Raw genomic sequence first — 14,997 nt, 5'->3', positions numbered from 1 at the left:
GTGTTGTATGTTCTGTGGATTTTGGCAAATGTATAATGACATATATCCACAGTTCAGTATCATACAGAAGTTTCACTACCCTAAAATCTCCTGTGTTCCACCTTTTATCCTTCTCTCCTTCCTCCTGAATCTTTGGCAACCTCTGATCTTCTTGTCGTCTCCATATTTTGCCTTTTCCAGAATGTCATATAGTTAGAATAATTCAGTATTAATTTCTTTCAGTAACTTCCTTCACTTAGCAATATACATTTAATTTTCCTATGTCTTTCCATGTCTTGATAGCTCATTTCTTTTTAATTGCTGAATAATATTCCATTTTATGAGTGTGTCACAGTTCGTTTATCCATTTACCTATTAAAGGATATTTTGGTTGCTTCCAGGTTTTGGCAGTTATGAATAAAGCTGCTGTGAACGTTGTGTGCAGGTTCTTGGTGAAAGAATAGATCAGTGGAACAGAATAGAGAGTCCAGAAATAGAGCCACACAAATATAATCAATTTGTCTTTGACAAAAGAGCAAAGGCACTTATATGAAGAAAGGATAATCTTTTCAACTAATGGTTCTGGAACAACTGGATATCTACATTCCAAAAAAAAAAAAAAATGAGGGGGAGTTCTTGTTGTGACTCAGCGGTAACAAAGTATTCATGAGGATGTGGCTTTGATCCCTGGCTTTGCTCAGTGGGTTAAGAATCCAGTGTTGCTGTGAGCTGTGGTGTAGGTCAGCAGTTGCAGCTCTGATTGACCCCTAGCCTGGGAACTTCCATATGCGACAGGTGGGGCCCTAAAAAAGGAAAAAAAAAAAAAAAGAAAGAAAGAAATGAGGGAGTTCCCGCTGTGGCACAGTGGCTTAGGAATCTGACTGCAGTGGACCTGGTTGCTGGGAGGTTTGGGTTTGGACCCTAACCCAGTCCAGGTGGTTAAAGGATTTCACTTGCCATGGCTTGGATTTAGTCCCTGGCTTGGGGATTTCCCTATGCCGTGGGTGCAGCCATTAAAGAAAACAAAAAGAAAAGAAAAAAATGAATTTTAAACTGAGACCTTACACCCTTCACAAAATTAACTCAAAATGAATAATAGACCTAAATGTAAATCATAAAACTATAAAACTACTGGAAGATAAAATAAGAGAAAATCTAAGTGACTTTGTGTTTGGTGGTGACTTTTCTTGGTGCTGACCTGTAGTGCAGGTTTGATACCTGGCCCAGGAACTTCCACCTGCCTCTGGTGAAGCCAAAAAGAAAAAAAAAAGGTATCATTGACATACAACATTATATTAGTTTCAGGTATACAACAATGATTTGATATAATATGTATGTATTGTGAAATGATCTAGTCTAGTTAACATTTGTGCTCAGTTGTATGCTTATTAACTTTTACAGTTATTTTTTAAAACAATTTTTCAGTACATACTATGTGCCAGGCAATTCCAGGTGTAGAAAGTATAATTCAGTAGTGAACAAAATGGAGCTTAGGAGTTCCTGGTGTGGCACAGCAGATCACTGGTATCTCTCTAGTGCTGGGGCATAGGTTCCATCCCGGGCCTGGCACAGTGGGTTAAAGGATCTGGCATTGCCACAATGGAAGTGTAGGTTCCGACTGTGGCTTGAATCTGATCCCAACCCAGGAACTCCATATGCAACGGGGTGGCCAAAAAAGAAAAAAAAAAATGGAGCTTACAATATAAAAGAGGAAGACTGCTAGATAAGCAAATTAATGTATGGTAATTAAGTTCTTTAAAGAACAAAGCACAGAGGCTAGAAAGTGTTAAGGGCAGGAGGGAGGCCTTTCTTAGGGGCTCTCATTAGAACCCAGTCACTCTATGTGTTTTGCAAATTTTCAAGTCATGTGTGGCTCTACAGAGTTTGCTTTTTAAAACTTTATTATGCAAACATAAAGCACATATCAAAGTAAATGGAGTAGATTAATGACATTCCCATGTACCCTCTCACTGTCCACGGCAAATCATGTTTCATATATACTCTACTGTGTTTTTCCTTTCCTGTATTATTATTCTTTTATTTAATGATTTTTTTCCCATTATAGCTGGTTTACAGTGTTCTGTCAATTTTCTACTGTACAGCAAGGTGATCCAGTCACACACATATACATTCCTTTTTCTCACATTATCATGTTCCATCATAAGTGACTAGATATAGTTCCCAGTGCTCTACAGCAGTATCTCATTGCTTATCCATTCCAAAGGCAATAGTTTGCATCTATTAACCTCAAAATCCCAGTCTGTCCCACTCCAACCCCCCCCCCACCCTGGCAACTGCAAGTCTGTTCTCCGTGTCCATGATTTTCTTCCCATATTATTTTGAAGTAAATCCCAGATACTTTATCCATAAATATTTTAATATGTGTTATTGGTGAATACTACACCAATAACACATATTAAAATATTTTTTAAAAAAACCTGTAGTATTATAAAATAAAGTGTAATATATTAAAATATTTTTTAAAAAAGACAAGTCCTGGAGTTACCATAGTGGCACAGTGGTTAACGAATCCGACTAGGAACCATGAGGTTGCGGGTTCGGTCCCTGCCCCTTGCTCAGTGGGTTAAGGATCCGGTGTTGCCGTGAGCTGTGGTGTAGGTCGCAGACGTGGCTCGGATCCTAAGTTGCTGTGGCTCTGGCGTAGGCTGGCGGCTACAGCTCTGATTAGACTCCTAGCCTGGAAACCTCCATATGCCAAGGGAGCAGCCCTAGAAAAGGCAAAAAGACAAAAAAAAAAAAAAAAAAAAAAAAAAAAAGACCATAATCTCATCAAAATCTGTCTTTCGTTTGATTTCTAATTGTCTCATAAATGTCAATATTTTGTTTGTATGAATCAAGGTGCAGATAAGTTCTACACATTGAAATTGCTGATATACCTTACGTTTGGTTTTAACCTTTAATTTCCTCTTTGATTGTTTTTCTTGCAATTTACTTATGGAAAAAACCAACCTTTTAAATGATTACACAGTCTCAATTTTTGCTTATTATATATCCATACTGTAATTTAAAGATATTCTTCTGTCCTCTGTATTTAGTTAATTTGTAGTTGCATAAATTCACTAGGAGTTGCAAGTGGTGGTATTCTAATGTTATTACTTCTCCATTATTAACTGAAATACAAAGAGAAACTTTCCCTTGTCAACTCTTTGATTTCCTAGTAGTATAGATTATATAGAAGAGGCAGGATAAGAGCTTGTTTGTTCTCCTTTGTTTAGCAGTTTTCACAGTAATGATTTGGTTCACCAGCCTCCCCCAGCTACATTTTTGTTTGTTTAAAGAATTATTGTGAACTGAAACATTTAATATGATTTAATTCATTGCATTTGTTATCTTTACTGATGCACAGATTTTGTCTCATCCTTGGCCATTTGGAACCTCTTTAAATTGGCTCTCAGTTTCCTTTGATATGACCCTATTTCCTTGATTTATGGTTTGACAAAATATTCCAGGCTCATCCTTGTCATTTTCTGTCCCAGTGTGGAATTGGCCAGTTCTCTCCACAGAGCCTGGTTCCTTTCAGTCTTAAATGGTATTTCATTAGCCCAGTCTGGATGGTAGGGGTGCTTATTGCTCCTGAGTTGGTCATGGTTTCTAGACCTTTCAGTGGGCATAACTAAAAAATATATATACAAAATAGATTATTTGGGGAGTTCCTGTAGTGGCTTAGCAGTAATGAACCCAACTAGTATCCATGAGGAAGTGGTTTCAATCCCTGGCCTCGCTCAGTAGGTTAAGGATCCCGTGTTGCTGTGAGCTGTAGTGTGGGTCATCGCAGACGAGGCTCAGATCCTGCGTTGATGTGGCTATGGTGTAGGCTGGCAGCGCCAGCTCCGATTTGACCCCAACCTGGGAACTTCCGTATGCCACACCTGCATCTCTAAAATTAAAAAAAAAGAAAGCAGGGAGTTCCCGTCGTGGCACAGTGGTTAACGAATCCGACTAGGAACCATGAGGTTGCGGGTTCGGTCCCTGCCCTTGCTCAGTGGGTTAACGATCCGGCATTGCCGTGAGCTGTGGTGTAGGTTGCAGACGTGGCTCGGATCCCGCATTGCTGTGGCTCTGGCGTAGGCCGGTGGCTATAGCTCCTATTGGACCCCTAGCCTGGGAACCTCCATATGCCGTGGGAGCGGCCCAAGAAATAGCAACAACAACAACAACAACAAAAAAGCAAAGTAGATCATTTTGATGTTTTGCAGTTCAGTTTTAGAACTATGAAAGCTTTTGTATGATATTTCTAACTGTATCTCCTGTCTTCCATGTCAGGAGTTATGGTTTTCAGGCATGAAAGTTCACTTTAAGTTGTGTCATTAAGTGATTAAAGGGAGTTCCCGTTGTGGCCTAGAGGGTTAAGAATCTGACTAGTATCCATGAGTATGCAGGTTCAGTCCCTGACCTCGCTCAGTGGGTTAAAGGGTCTGGCGTTGCCATGAGCCGTGGTGTAAATTGCAGATGCAGTTCTAATCTGGCTTTGCTGTGGCTGTGGTATATAGGCTGGGAGCTGCAGCTCTGATTTGACCCCTAGCCTGGGAACTTCCATATGCCACAGGTGGGGCCCTAAAAAGAAAAAAAAAAAAAGTGATTAAAGCAAGGGAAGTGACACCAGGTGGCAGAGTGAACCCAGAGAAAATAGGGCACGCCAAGGTATGCCACACGACTCGTAGGGCTGGTTTTCCCTGAGGTGAGCTGTCTTCTGTCACTCATCCTGCTTAAGTTATATCTGAGAGCAAGGAAGTTTATCTCATTCCCATTGGGTCATAGAAATAGAAGAGTAGAGGCATTGATGCCCTAAGGAGATGGATATGCACTCATGGAGTCAGGGCCAATTTTGGCAAGAACAGAGAAAAGGAATGTATTGGGCAGAATTTTTTCCCCCTACTTCTAGGAAGTGCCACCCTCACTGCCTGCCTGGAGAATCCTGAAACTCCTGTGGGAGGATGCTGGTTGCTGCTGGTTTCACCATGTCCTCGGTGCCTGGCACACATATACTTGGATATTGATTGTTGAATAACACATGAAGGGGGCCTGGTGATCACCCCAAGTGTCATCTTCCTTTAGTGTAGTTCTGCTTGCCCAAGGCTCTTGATCAAACCACTGCCCTTTGCCCCTTTCCACTTTTTAGTTAGCTTATAAACACAATAAAACTTGCTCTATGGGAAAAACCTATAATAGATCTTAATACCATTCTCCTCTTTATCCAGAGGGGGCGAGGATGGACTTGCTTTCTAGAGATAGAAGACATGAGAGAAGGTTTAACAAGGGCAAACAGGGGCATGTATACCAGTCTTTTGGGCATGGACACCTTTGAAAATATGATGGAAGCTCTTTACTCTCTTTTCAGGGAAGCATGCATGTGTACAGAAGTTTATTTATAGTTTTGAGCATTTCAGTCTCTCTGAGGGCAGTCTTTTCACCCCATATTATCCTGAGATTAGAGGAAGAATTAATGTCAGGTAAGAGCAATCATATATGGCAGTGGTTCTCAAAGTATACTCTTAAGAACTTGTTAGAAACACACATTATCAGGTCCTACCTCAGAAACTTGGGTTGGGACGCATTGTTTATGTTTTAACAAGCTTCTCAGATGCTTCTGCCATATCCCAGGAAGACTTCTTCAGTTAAACTTGTTCTCCTGCGTGGTCCTTGTGCCTCACACCTCCATCCTGCACCTTTGAGGGACTGCCTGCCATCCTCTTGTTGTAGCAGTGCTCTATTCCTCCTAGGCTATGTCCTGCCCAGCCACGTGACTGAGGAGATGCTGTGGGAGTGCAAGCAGCTTGGGGCTCACTCCCCTTCCACCTTGCTGACCACCCTCATGTTCTTTAACACCAAGTAAGTGTTCTAGAGGCTCTATGCTTAGCCATTGCTGGCATCTGCCAAGTGAATAGGGTAGAAACTATCCAGATGGACTTCTGAATTCCTTTGACATATTTGAGAGCCTTTGGGCTACTGAAAGCCCTCAGTCACACCTGGCTACATTTTGTGTGGTGACTAATGAGGCAGACACCCTTGCCAGATCCCTACTATCGGTCTTTACATGGCTCTTCCACTAGACAGTTTATTTGGGTGTGGGCCTGCCCATATTCTGGGATTGTGGGCAGCAGCTCCTCTGAAGCACTGATGGCAGAGGGTAAGTCATCATCTCCTTCTGGCACCCCTCCCTTTGCCTTGCTTTCACTTGTGGTGCAGATACTTCCTCTTGAAGACAGTGGACCAGCACATGAAGCTGGCCTTCTCCAAGGTCTTACGACAGACAAAGAAGAACCCCTCTAATCCTAAGGATAAAAGCACGAGTATTCGGTACCTGAAGGCACTTGGGATACACCAGACTGGCCAGAAAGGTAGGGGAAGAGGAAGGCAGGGGTTGCAGAAACAGGTGTACTAGGCCTGCCCTGCCCTTGTGCCTGGGGTAGAGGTGGGGTGGGGGCTAGTGCTGAATGTAAAGATTGGAATTTTCTAGATAGGAATTTTCCATTCCCTTCTTCTCAACCAGAAACTCTAGAAACAGAGATGCCCCAGGAATGACAGCTGTCTTTTCTTTTCATACCCACCACCCATGCCTCATACCCTTTTCCTTCCCAGTTTTTCCTGGTTGGGATGGCTAGAAGCCTATGGTTCCTAATCTGAGCCTGAGCCAAGGTAGTCTGATACCATGTCTGTGGTGGTGGGTGGGATATGTTTTATAGTTACAGATGACATGTATGCAGAACAAACGGAAAATCCAGAGAATCCCCTGAGATGTCCTATCAAGCTCTACGATTTCTACCTCTTTAAATGGTGAGGAGGCTTTATTGTGACTGGGTAGTGTGTGTGTGTGTATGTGTGTGTCATTCTGTAGTTTCATGCTGAGTAAAAACACACTTGCAAAAAGATAAATACAGAAGCACCCTTATTGGTTTTCCCAAAACATGTGCCTACACATGGTCCACTTTCTAGTAGAGAGGATGAAGTTAGAGGGTGGGTAGTAGACTGTCTCTGTCACATATTGACCATAGCCCTGCATCTTCCTGGCCTTGACCTTTTGTCACTAGCATCATCAATCTAGGGGGAGGGAACTCCTTTCCTTGGCTTTTGCTGTCTTTTGCCTCTGCAGTTTGACATACCATCTTCATAGCAATGCCATAAAATCTTTCTACATTGTAGATCTTATCATGTTACTTAGGTTACAACCTACATTGGTTTCCTTTTACACTACAGAGAAAGACAATAATCCTAGTGTGGCATCAGGGCCTTTCATGCACTCTCCCTTGTTAACCTCATGTTCATGTAGCTCTTGGCTCTCTAGACATACTGGCTCCTTTCCATTGAAAGGTAGGGGTATCATGCTTTTCCTCTTCAGGACCTCTACACAGTGAGTTTGTGGCACAGCAGGTTAAGGATTTGGCATTGTCACTGCAGTGGCTTGGGGTGCTGCTGTGGTGTGGGTTCAGTCCCTGGCCTGGGATTGAAACTTCCATATGCTGGGGGCACCACCAAAACTAACAAAAAACAAGGTCTCTACACAGACTTTTCCCTATTGGGCAAACTCTGCCACCACCACCCACCTGTTTGGCTAGTTAGCTCCTATCCATCCTTAAAACAGCTTTATCAAGGAAGCAGTTCCTGATTCTCAACCTGTTCCCTCAGGCTGTAGCACTTACTACTGTTTGTCATTTTGAGTCTTTATGTAAATGGTTAATTGCTGTCTGTCTCCCCTCTTAGCTGAAAGCTCCATAACATAGACGCTTGGGCCTTACTCATTTCTTTTAAAATCAGCACCTAGTGCAGGCCTGGCACACAGTAGCCCTTTGAGAAATCTTGAATCAGTGCATGAATAACTGTTAGAGGATAACTTGTGCTAAGTATTTAAGAGTTAAGAGAAGTACAGCCCAATATTGAGGGGCTTTGAGTCCAGATACAGGCCCCCAGCATCACAGTGAAGCTGAGAAGTCAGAGTCCCTCTGGGGAAATTGAGAAATTATCAATGGATGAGGTAGAGGAAACAGCATAAGCTGTTTTCTTGAAGACAGACCTTCTGAGTGGTGAAGTTGGTTTCTAGTGAGATTGGATGGACTCAAGTAGATGAACCCTGGGAGTCCAAGTCAGAAGAATCACACCTGGCAGCATGTGAGGGAGGAGCAGAAGGTAGGCACCCTGTCAGTGGCATTTGCAGTAACTCCAAAGGGATGTCCTAGAGGTAGTGTGTGTTGGCTGCATGGAATTGAGGAACTGTGTGACTACCTTCCAGAACTTCCTATCTTTTGGAGAGCATTTGTCTAGGAGGTTCAAGGTGGGAGGGTTGAGATTATGGTGGTTTCACCCAGCTTTCACCCATATATCCTTCAGCCCTCAGAGTGTGAAAGGCCGGAATGACACCTTTTACCTGACGCCAGAGCCGGTGGTGGCTCCCAACAGCCCAATCTGGTACTCGGTCCAGCCTATCAGCAGAGAGCAGATGGGACAGATGCTGACTCGAATCCTGGTGATACGAGAAATTCAGGAGGCCATAGCAGTGGCTAATGCAAGCACCATGCACTGAGATCCCTCAGCCGTGGTTCAAGGGAGACGATCCAGGAAAAAACGGACAGACTTTCACACTAAAGAAGAGGCCTCCATTTTTTTCTTTTCTTTTTTATTGGTGTAGTTATGAAGCCTTTCAGACTGCTTCTGTTTAAAATGTAAAAGGAAACTTTGCCCCCGTGCATCTTCATAAACCTGCTGTGGCAGACTCCTCAGCCCATGGGGGCTCTGGGTTTCCTGAGAGCCAGATGTTCTAGAAAGTTGCTGGCTGACTTTTTTTGTTTGGGGCCTGAGGAAAGGGCTTGGACTGTTAAGAGAAATGTGGCCCCTTATCCTTCCTCCAGAAAGATGGAATTAATGATGGATGGACCCTACAGAGAGATCTCTCCAGCTGGCTTCCATTATGACTGGCAGACATTGCTGACCACAGGGGAGCGAGCCATGGCCTTTTCTTTCTTCATGCTCAGACATAAACCTAGCATCTTAATGGAAGGAAAATGAGGGGAACTTCAATTATGATTTATTAAAGACAATTTCTATTACACCCTTCTTTATGACAAATGACATTTTAGATGTTAAAGTAAAAACTTTACCTTTTTTTTTTTTTGGTTTTTTTTTTTTTTGGTTTTTTTTTTTTTGGCCTAACATTGAGGCCTTAAACCTGAGGCTCCTGTGCCTGATGGAATTCTTGTAACATACACTTGTGTATCATATAAAGATACCACTCTGTTTCTCTTATGTATTCTTAATCTAGTTGTTTATTAAGAATGACAAGCACGTCTTTTCAACATGCTAGTGAACAACGTCTCTTTATTTGGGAGGAAGCTGGGGGGACAGTGGCAGCAAAGCCTTGCTTGTTAATTTAAAGGGGCAAGGTCTTGCGGGAGCGGGTAGCGATAGGGGAACAGCTCTACCAGGCGACGCAGCTAGAGCATGCTCTGCGCTTGCGTTTCCTCCCGCCAGCTCCGCCCTAAAGGCGTGTGGGCTCCGCCTGTGCGTGCTGCGTCCTGACGTCAGCGGCGCGCAGGGCGCAGTGACGATTTCGGCTGGTTTATATTGGCGCGGCCCAGAAGGCAGAGGCCTCTGCGGCGCGGTCCTCGGAGACACGCGGCTTAGCCCCCGCGTTAACCATGGCCGATTACCTGATTAGTGGGGGCACGTCCTACGTACCGGACGACGGGCTCACGGCTCAGCAGCTGTTCAACTGCGGGGACGGCCTCACGTACAAGTGCGGGCTTAGCGGCCTCACCTGGGCGAGGAGAGGGGCGGCGCGCTGGGTTGGGAGGCCGGGTGGGGCTTCCTTTGAGCCTACTTGGACTCAGGCGTGGGAGACAGGTTCAGGAAATTACCACACATCTCTGAGGTTCCGTTTGAAGCGGGCGGGATGGAGGAGGCATCTTGGTAGTGCTTGGCATTTCAGGCTAGAAATTCCAATCTCCGGGCACATGGAGTTGTCAGGGTTCCAGGGGCGCCGATGACAGCTAGGTGGCAGAAAAGGTCCCTTGTCTCCATCTCTACCTTCTTTTCTGCCTTGCCTGTGATACTCGGTCTAGTTCATTGTCCTCTCTGCTCAAATGCCTTAAGAGATGATCTATTGGGGATGGTGTTTCAGGCTGCTGTAATCCTGACCCTTACTCCCATTTCCCCTCCCCTTTAGTGACTTTCTCATTCTCCCTGGGTATATCGACTTCACAGCAGACCAAGTGGTGAGTATGGACAGGAGTTGGATGGGTGTAAAGTTTAGGTAAGATGCTGCTGCTGTCCCCTTTGGCTACCTCACCAGTTTGGGTTTGGGGGTGGATTCTATGGAAGGGAAGAGTCTTACTGGCATGCAGGTCATAAAGGGCACTTGTTTTGTGGGGAACGTGGCACTGACCTGAAGTATATGAGGTGCTTTTGCATATTAGTTGGCCTTATTTCTTTAGGACCTCACCTCTGCTCTGACTAAAAAGATCACTCTGAAGACCCCACTGGTTTCCTCACCCATGGACACAGTCACAGAGGCTGGGATGGCCATAGCAATGGCGGTGAGCATTGTCACATATGAGGGCAGAAGCAGGGGTCCCATCTCTTGTCAAAGGCATACAGTGATGCCACTCTTCTTTGTCCCTGTTTCCCTATTTTCTTTTGGCATCTGCTACAGCTTACAGGTGGTATTGGCTTCATTCACCACAACTGTACACCAGAATTTCAGGCCAATGAAGTGCGAAAAGTGAAGGTCAGAAGGGCAAGGATCGTGGTCAAGAGCTCCTGGGAATTGCACTGAGGTGGAGTGGGGTGGGAGTGGGGGACTTATTCTTTTAATTTAGCATCCTTTTTTCCCACTGTGGGGGTTCAGTTCCTCAGAAGAGCCTGAGACCCTGTGTCTTAAAGCAACAGAAGAGGACCAGGTAGACAGTGCCTACAGCCTACCCATGTCTCCTAGTTCTGGGTTTGAAGTGTTTGTGTGATTTCATCTTGTGGCATTGCCAAAGGGGGGTTGGCACAGATCCCAGGCTTTAGACCAAGAACTTGGTGAAAGTGCCCCTTTTCACCATCCCTTCCAGAAATATGAGCAGGGATTCATCACAGACCCGGTGGTCCTCAGTCCTAAGGATCGAGTGCGGGATGTCTTTGAAGCCAAGGCCCAGCATGGCTTCTGTGGTATCCCCATCACTGACACAGGCCGGATGGGGAGCCGCCTGGTGGGCATCATCTCTTCAAGGGACATTGATTTCCTCAAGGAGGAGGAGCATGACAGGTTTCTAGAAGAGGTGGGTGTCACTGACAGCAGAGCCAAACACTAACAGCCCTGGCTAAAGACAAGGTTCCTTTTCTTTGAATGGCATGACTGAAGGCCACTGCTGTTCAGGAAAGATGAATGCCCAGCTAAGTTTCTGACCCTTTCATGGGGTTCTTGAGTCCACTGCATACCAGAGGCTTTCAATCTGCCCAAATATTTGCCAGCATACCCCTGCTTTTTGCCACATCCAGAGTGGGGGCAGTGCTCAAGGACCAGCTTTAGCCTGTCGTCCTTGCTTTATTGTGGCTTTCTCTGCAATGTAATAAGCTGCTCCATATATCTGGTGCTCTTTGTATTCAGCATTCGCTCTTGCCACTAGATGCTGCAGGCAGTTGGGTGTACTTAAGGAGGGTGGTCTGGATATACCTGTGTCTTTGGAACCTCACCCCTGAGTTAGGGCAGGGTCTCTTGGGAGGTCCTCACTGCTTCCTTCTCTCCTAGATCATGACAAAGAGGGAAGACTTGGTGGTAGCACCTGCAGGCATCACATTGAAGGAAGCAAATGAAATTCTGCAGCGCAGCAAGAAGGGTAAGTCCTAGAGGTAGAAGGGGTTCTGTAGCCAAAAACCATGGTACTGATTCATGTCCTGTCCTGCCCCCAGGAAAGTTACCTATTGTAAATGAAGATGATGAGCTGGTGGCCATCATTGCCCGGACAGACCTGAAGAAAAATCGAGATTACCCGCTGGCCTCCAAAGATGCCAAGAAGCAGCTGCTGTGTGGAGCAGCTATTGGCACTCATGAGGATGACAAGTATCGGCTAGACTTGCTAGCCCAGGCTGGTGTGGATGTAGTGGTTTTGGTGAGCTGCTGCACAGGCAGGGTGGGGCGGTAGGAATAGCTGCCATACCATAGTATTACTCAGCCTTCCTTCCTGTCCCAGGACTCTTCCCAGGGAAATTCCATCTTCCAGATCAACATGATCAAGTACATCAAAGAGAAATATCCCAGTCTCCAAGTCATTGGAGGCAATGGTGAGAAAGGATTGGGCACTGAAGGATGTGGGGCAAGAAGGGGAACTACATTCCCGCCTATAACTTCATGTGAGCCTTTCACTGTTCCCTACTTCAGTGGTCACCGCTGCTCAGGCCAAGAACCTCATTGATGCTGGTGTAGATGCCCTGAGGGTGGGAATGGGCAGTGGCTCCATCTGCATCACTCAAGAAGGTAAGAAGATGCTTTGGCAGGACCCTCAGAGACCTGGCTTTATCAAGGACCTTAGCCCCACATGCCCTGGAGCCAAGTGCTCTTACAGGAACTACACTGAGTCCTCCAATAGGGGCAGCCCCAGGGCCAAACAGGCTCCTTGGATGAGTAACATGCTGGAAGCAAGACGAGCTCTTGTCATTCTTCACCTGCCACTTCCCCCCTGCCTAGCCTGGCCTCCCAGCTCCTGCTCCGCACCCTCTCTAAACTCTGGTCTGTTTGTTTTATTTAGCGGCTCCCAAGATCCCTCCAGACATAAAGTCCCACAGCCCCAAATGCCCTTCTACTGTCACGGGCTGCTATAGTAAGTCTGGCCCGGCCCACTGGCCCAGCCCAGCTGCCCACTGCCCGGCTGCTTGGTTGACTGTAGCTGTAGCTCCCGGGGTTTGTGGTGCTGATGGGTGGGCAGGGCAAACTGAATGACAGACCATGGTTTTGGGAACTGCTCAAGAACACAGCTCCCATCTCTTCCTGGGATGCTTGTAGGGCAGGACCTCCTCCAGGTAGGCCCTGCCCTGCCCATGTCTCTTGCAGTAGTCACAGGTTAAGAACCAGCTATGGGATCCACTCTTCCTTCCACACCATCACTGCCCCTGATCTTGCCTGAGCTGCCCACAATGCAGGGAGCAAAGGGTGGGCCTCTGGGTACTAACTGCACCGTGACCCCTACCCGACCTGATGCCAATTGGGAGGGGCTTTCACAGCTGCTGACTGCATGTGCCTGAGGCTGCCCTGGGCCATGCATACATGCACGCGCACACGCGAAGGGTGAGTGAAGTTCCATCACAGCTATTTGTACTGTTCATGGCAGCTGGGACAGTAGCCATCCCAGACAAGACTTCCTCAGCCAGGCTGCAGTCCTGGTGCAAGTGTAGCGAGAGCTCCTGGGTGCCGATTGTGGCCACAGAGCTTCTTGCTTGTTCTCCCCCCCCCACCCCCAGCACCCAACTAACCCCATCCCCCCCACACTTCTTCCTCCATGTCTCAACAGTGCTGGCGTGTGGGCGTCCCCAAGCAACAGCAGTGTACAAGGTGTCAGAATATGCACGGCGATTTGGTGTTCCTGTCATCGCTGACGGAGGAATTCAAAATGTGGGCCATATTGCCAAAGCTTTGGCCCTTGGGGCCTCCACAGGTGAGGCTTACACCCAGGAAGCCTGGTGGGACTGCTTTCCTAATGCAGTCAGGGTCTTCCCACAGCACTCCTATCCACAATTATGATGGGCTCCCTCCCTCCTCCTGTCCATAGTTATGATGGGCTCCCTCTTGGCTGCTACCACTGAGGCCCCTGGCGAGTACTTCTTCTCTGATGGGATCCGACTAAAGAAATATCGTGGCATGGGTTCTCTTGATGCCATGGACAAGCATCTCAGCAGCCAGAACCGATATTTCAGGTGGGACAGGCAAGCCATTTACTGTATGCTAACTCTACATTGGCAGTATCATCAAGGCTCTGACCCTGTCTGTGTTTCTTGCCTCTTCTTGCAGTGAAGCTGACAAAATCAAGGTGGCCCAGGGGGTGTCTGGGGCTGTGCAGGACAAAGGATCCATCCACAAATTTGTTCCATACTTGATTGCCGGCATCCAGCACTCCTGCCAGGACATTGGTGCTAAGAGTTTAACCCAAGTCCGGTAAGTTTAGGGAGCAGGGCCATCGACTAGAGGGGCTGGACGAGGGCCAGCTCCCCACATCTGACCACCACCCCTGTTCAGAGCCATGATGTATTCTGGGGAGCTCAAGTTTGAAAAGAGAACATCTTCAGCTCAGGTTGAAGGTGGCGTCCACAGCCTTCATTCGTAAGTGACCAACCCTTTCCATTCCTCTGTCCTTGGGGTTGAGGTGTCTCCCATGCCTCGGTCTTCCTGCCCTCACCCTCACAGCTGGTCCTTCTGCCAACAGGTATGAGAAGCGTCTTTTCTGAAAAGGGATACAGCACACCTCCTTGGTTTTTCAATAAAAGTTTGAAAAAAAGTGATGCCTGATCTTTGAGGTCAACAACAAGCAGGTAGTGCTCTGCAGCTGCCACCATCACAGATACACACCAACACAGTACCGTCATTTCCAGGGAAAACCTCAAGCCCTGAGATGAGGGTGCTGTGAGCACCTGGACGTAGGTGGTAGTGCTAGATTCAGAAAGTCCCTTCTCTGGCAGCTCAGACCAGTTCTGGCTCCCAAGGGTTTGGTCTCAAACTGTGACTCTGACTGTAGCTGCTAAGAAAGGGTCACAGAACAGGCCATGAGGCTATAGACTGGCATCCACAGGGCCTCCTGCTAGCCCAAAGCTTGGCCACAGGGGATCAGGCTGAGACCCCACATACATGTTCTCTAACTTGAATCTCTAAAGGGCCTTGTGGAGAAAGCACTGAAGTCCCCTCAAATCTGCATGTGAGCAAAGAGATGTACAGTTTATAACAGACACCTATACAGCTTCCTCGCCTCTTGAGTATCCCCTTGATTTTTTCACAACCCCCTCCATGAACCCACGGAGCCAGCAGCTCCTGTCCAGCAATAC

At 46.6% G+C, this 14,997-nt stretch overlaps 2 protein-coding genes across 20 annotated transcripts in view; both read left to right on the top strand.

Annotated features, from left to right (window-relative positions):
- Nucleotides 1-9,284, top strand: part of QRICH1 (glutamine rich 1) — a 50,667-nt gene extending 41,383 nt beyond the window's left edge. For 13 of the 18 annotated variants that reach the window (XM_021070646.2, XM_021070647.2, XM_021070648.2 and 10 more), the window contains 4 exons: nucleotides 5,721-5,829; nucleotides 6,187-6,338; nucleotides 6,684-6,774; nucleotides 8,323-9,284. In XM_021070646.2, coding sequence (XP_020926305.1) covers nucleotides 5,721-5,829; nucleotides 6,187-6,338; nucleotides 6,684-6,774; nucleotides 8,323-8,515 — 545 coding nt within the window. In that variant the 3' untranslated portion in view covers nucleotides 8,516-9,284. Of the gene's footprint in view, nucleotides 1-4,882; nucleotides 5,830-6,186; nucleotides 6,339-6,683; nucleotides 6,775-8,322 lie in introns of all 18 variants that reach the window. The other 5 variants (XR_002337951.2, XR_014823074.1, XR_014823077.1 and 2 more) reach the window with 1 other exon arrangement.
- A 293-nt stretch (nucleotides 9,285-9,577) lies between these two features.
- IMPDH2 (inosine monophosphate dehydrogenase 2) lies at nucleotides 9,578-14,460 on the top strand. Of its 2 annotated transcripts, XM_005669533.4 has the most exons (15): nucleotides 9,578-9,724; nucleotides 10,154-10,202; nucleotides 10,422-10,523; nucleotides 10,640-10,714; nucleotides 11,043-11,249; nucleotides 11,720-11,807; nucleotides 11,881-12,080; nucleotides 12,162-12,252; nucleotides 12,350-12,445; nucleotides 12,717-12,788; nucleotides 13,476-13,619; nucleotides 13,734-13,878; nucleotides 13,973-14,116; nucleotides 14,198-14,281; nucleotides 14,385-14,460. In XM_005669533.4, the coding sequence occupies exons 1-15, from the start codon at nucleotides 9,627-9,629 to the stop codon at nucleotides 14,404-14,406; spliced, it is 1,617 nt and encodes a 538-aa protein (XP_005669590.1). In that variant the 5' UTR covers nucleotides 9,578-9,626; the 3' UTR covers nucleotides 14,407-14,460. The 2 variants fall into 2 exon arrangements, with proteins under 2 accessions (XP_005669590.1, XP_003132249.2); XM_003132201.6 differs by lacking the exon at nucleotides 12,717-12,788.
- The last annotated feature ends 537 nt before the right edge of the window (nucleotides 14,461-14,997 follow it).

The sequence above is a fragment of the Sus scrofa genome, chromosome 13 (genome assembly GCF_054392235.1).
Source record: "Sus scrofa isolate SSC_HxYL_T2T_F1_AM1 chromosome 13, Sscrofa_HxYL_maternal_Yorkshire_Landrace_v2.0, whole genome shotgun sequence".
In the NCBI taxonomy this organism is placed as follows: domain Eukaryota; kingdom Metazoa; phylum Chordata; class Mammalia; order Artiodactyla; family Suidae; genus Sus; species Sus scrofa.
This window is presented reverse-complemented; position numbering and strand designations above follow the sequence as displayed.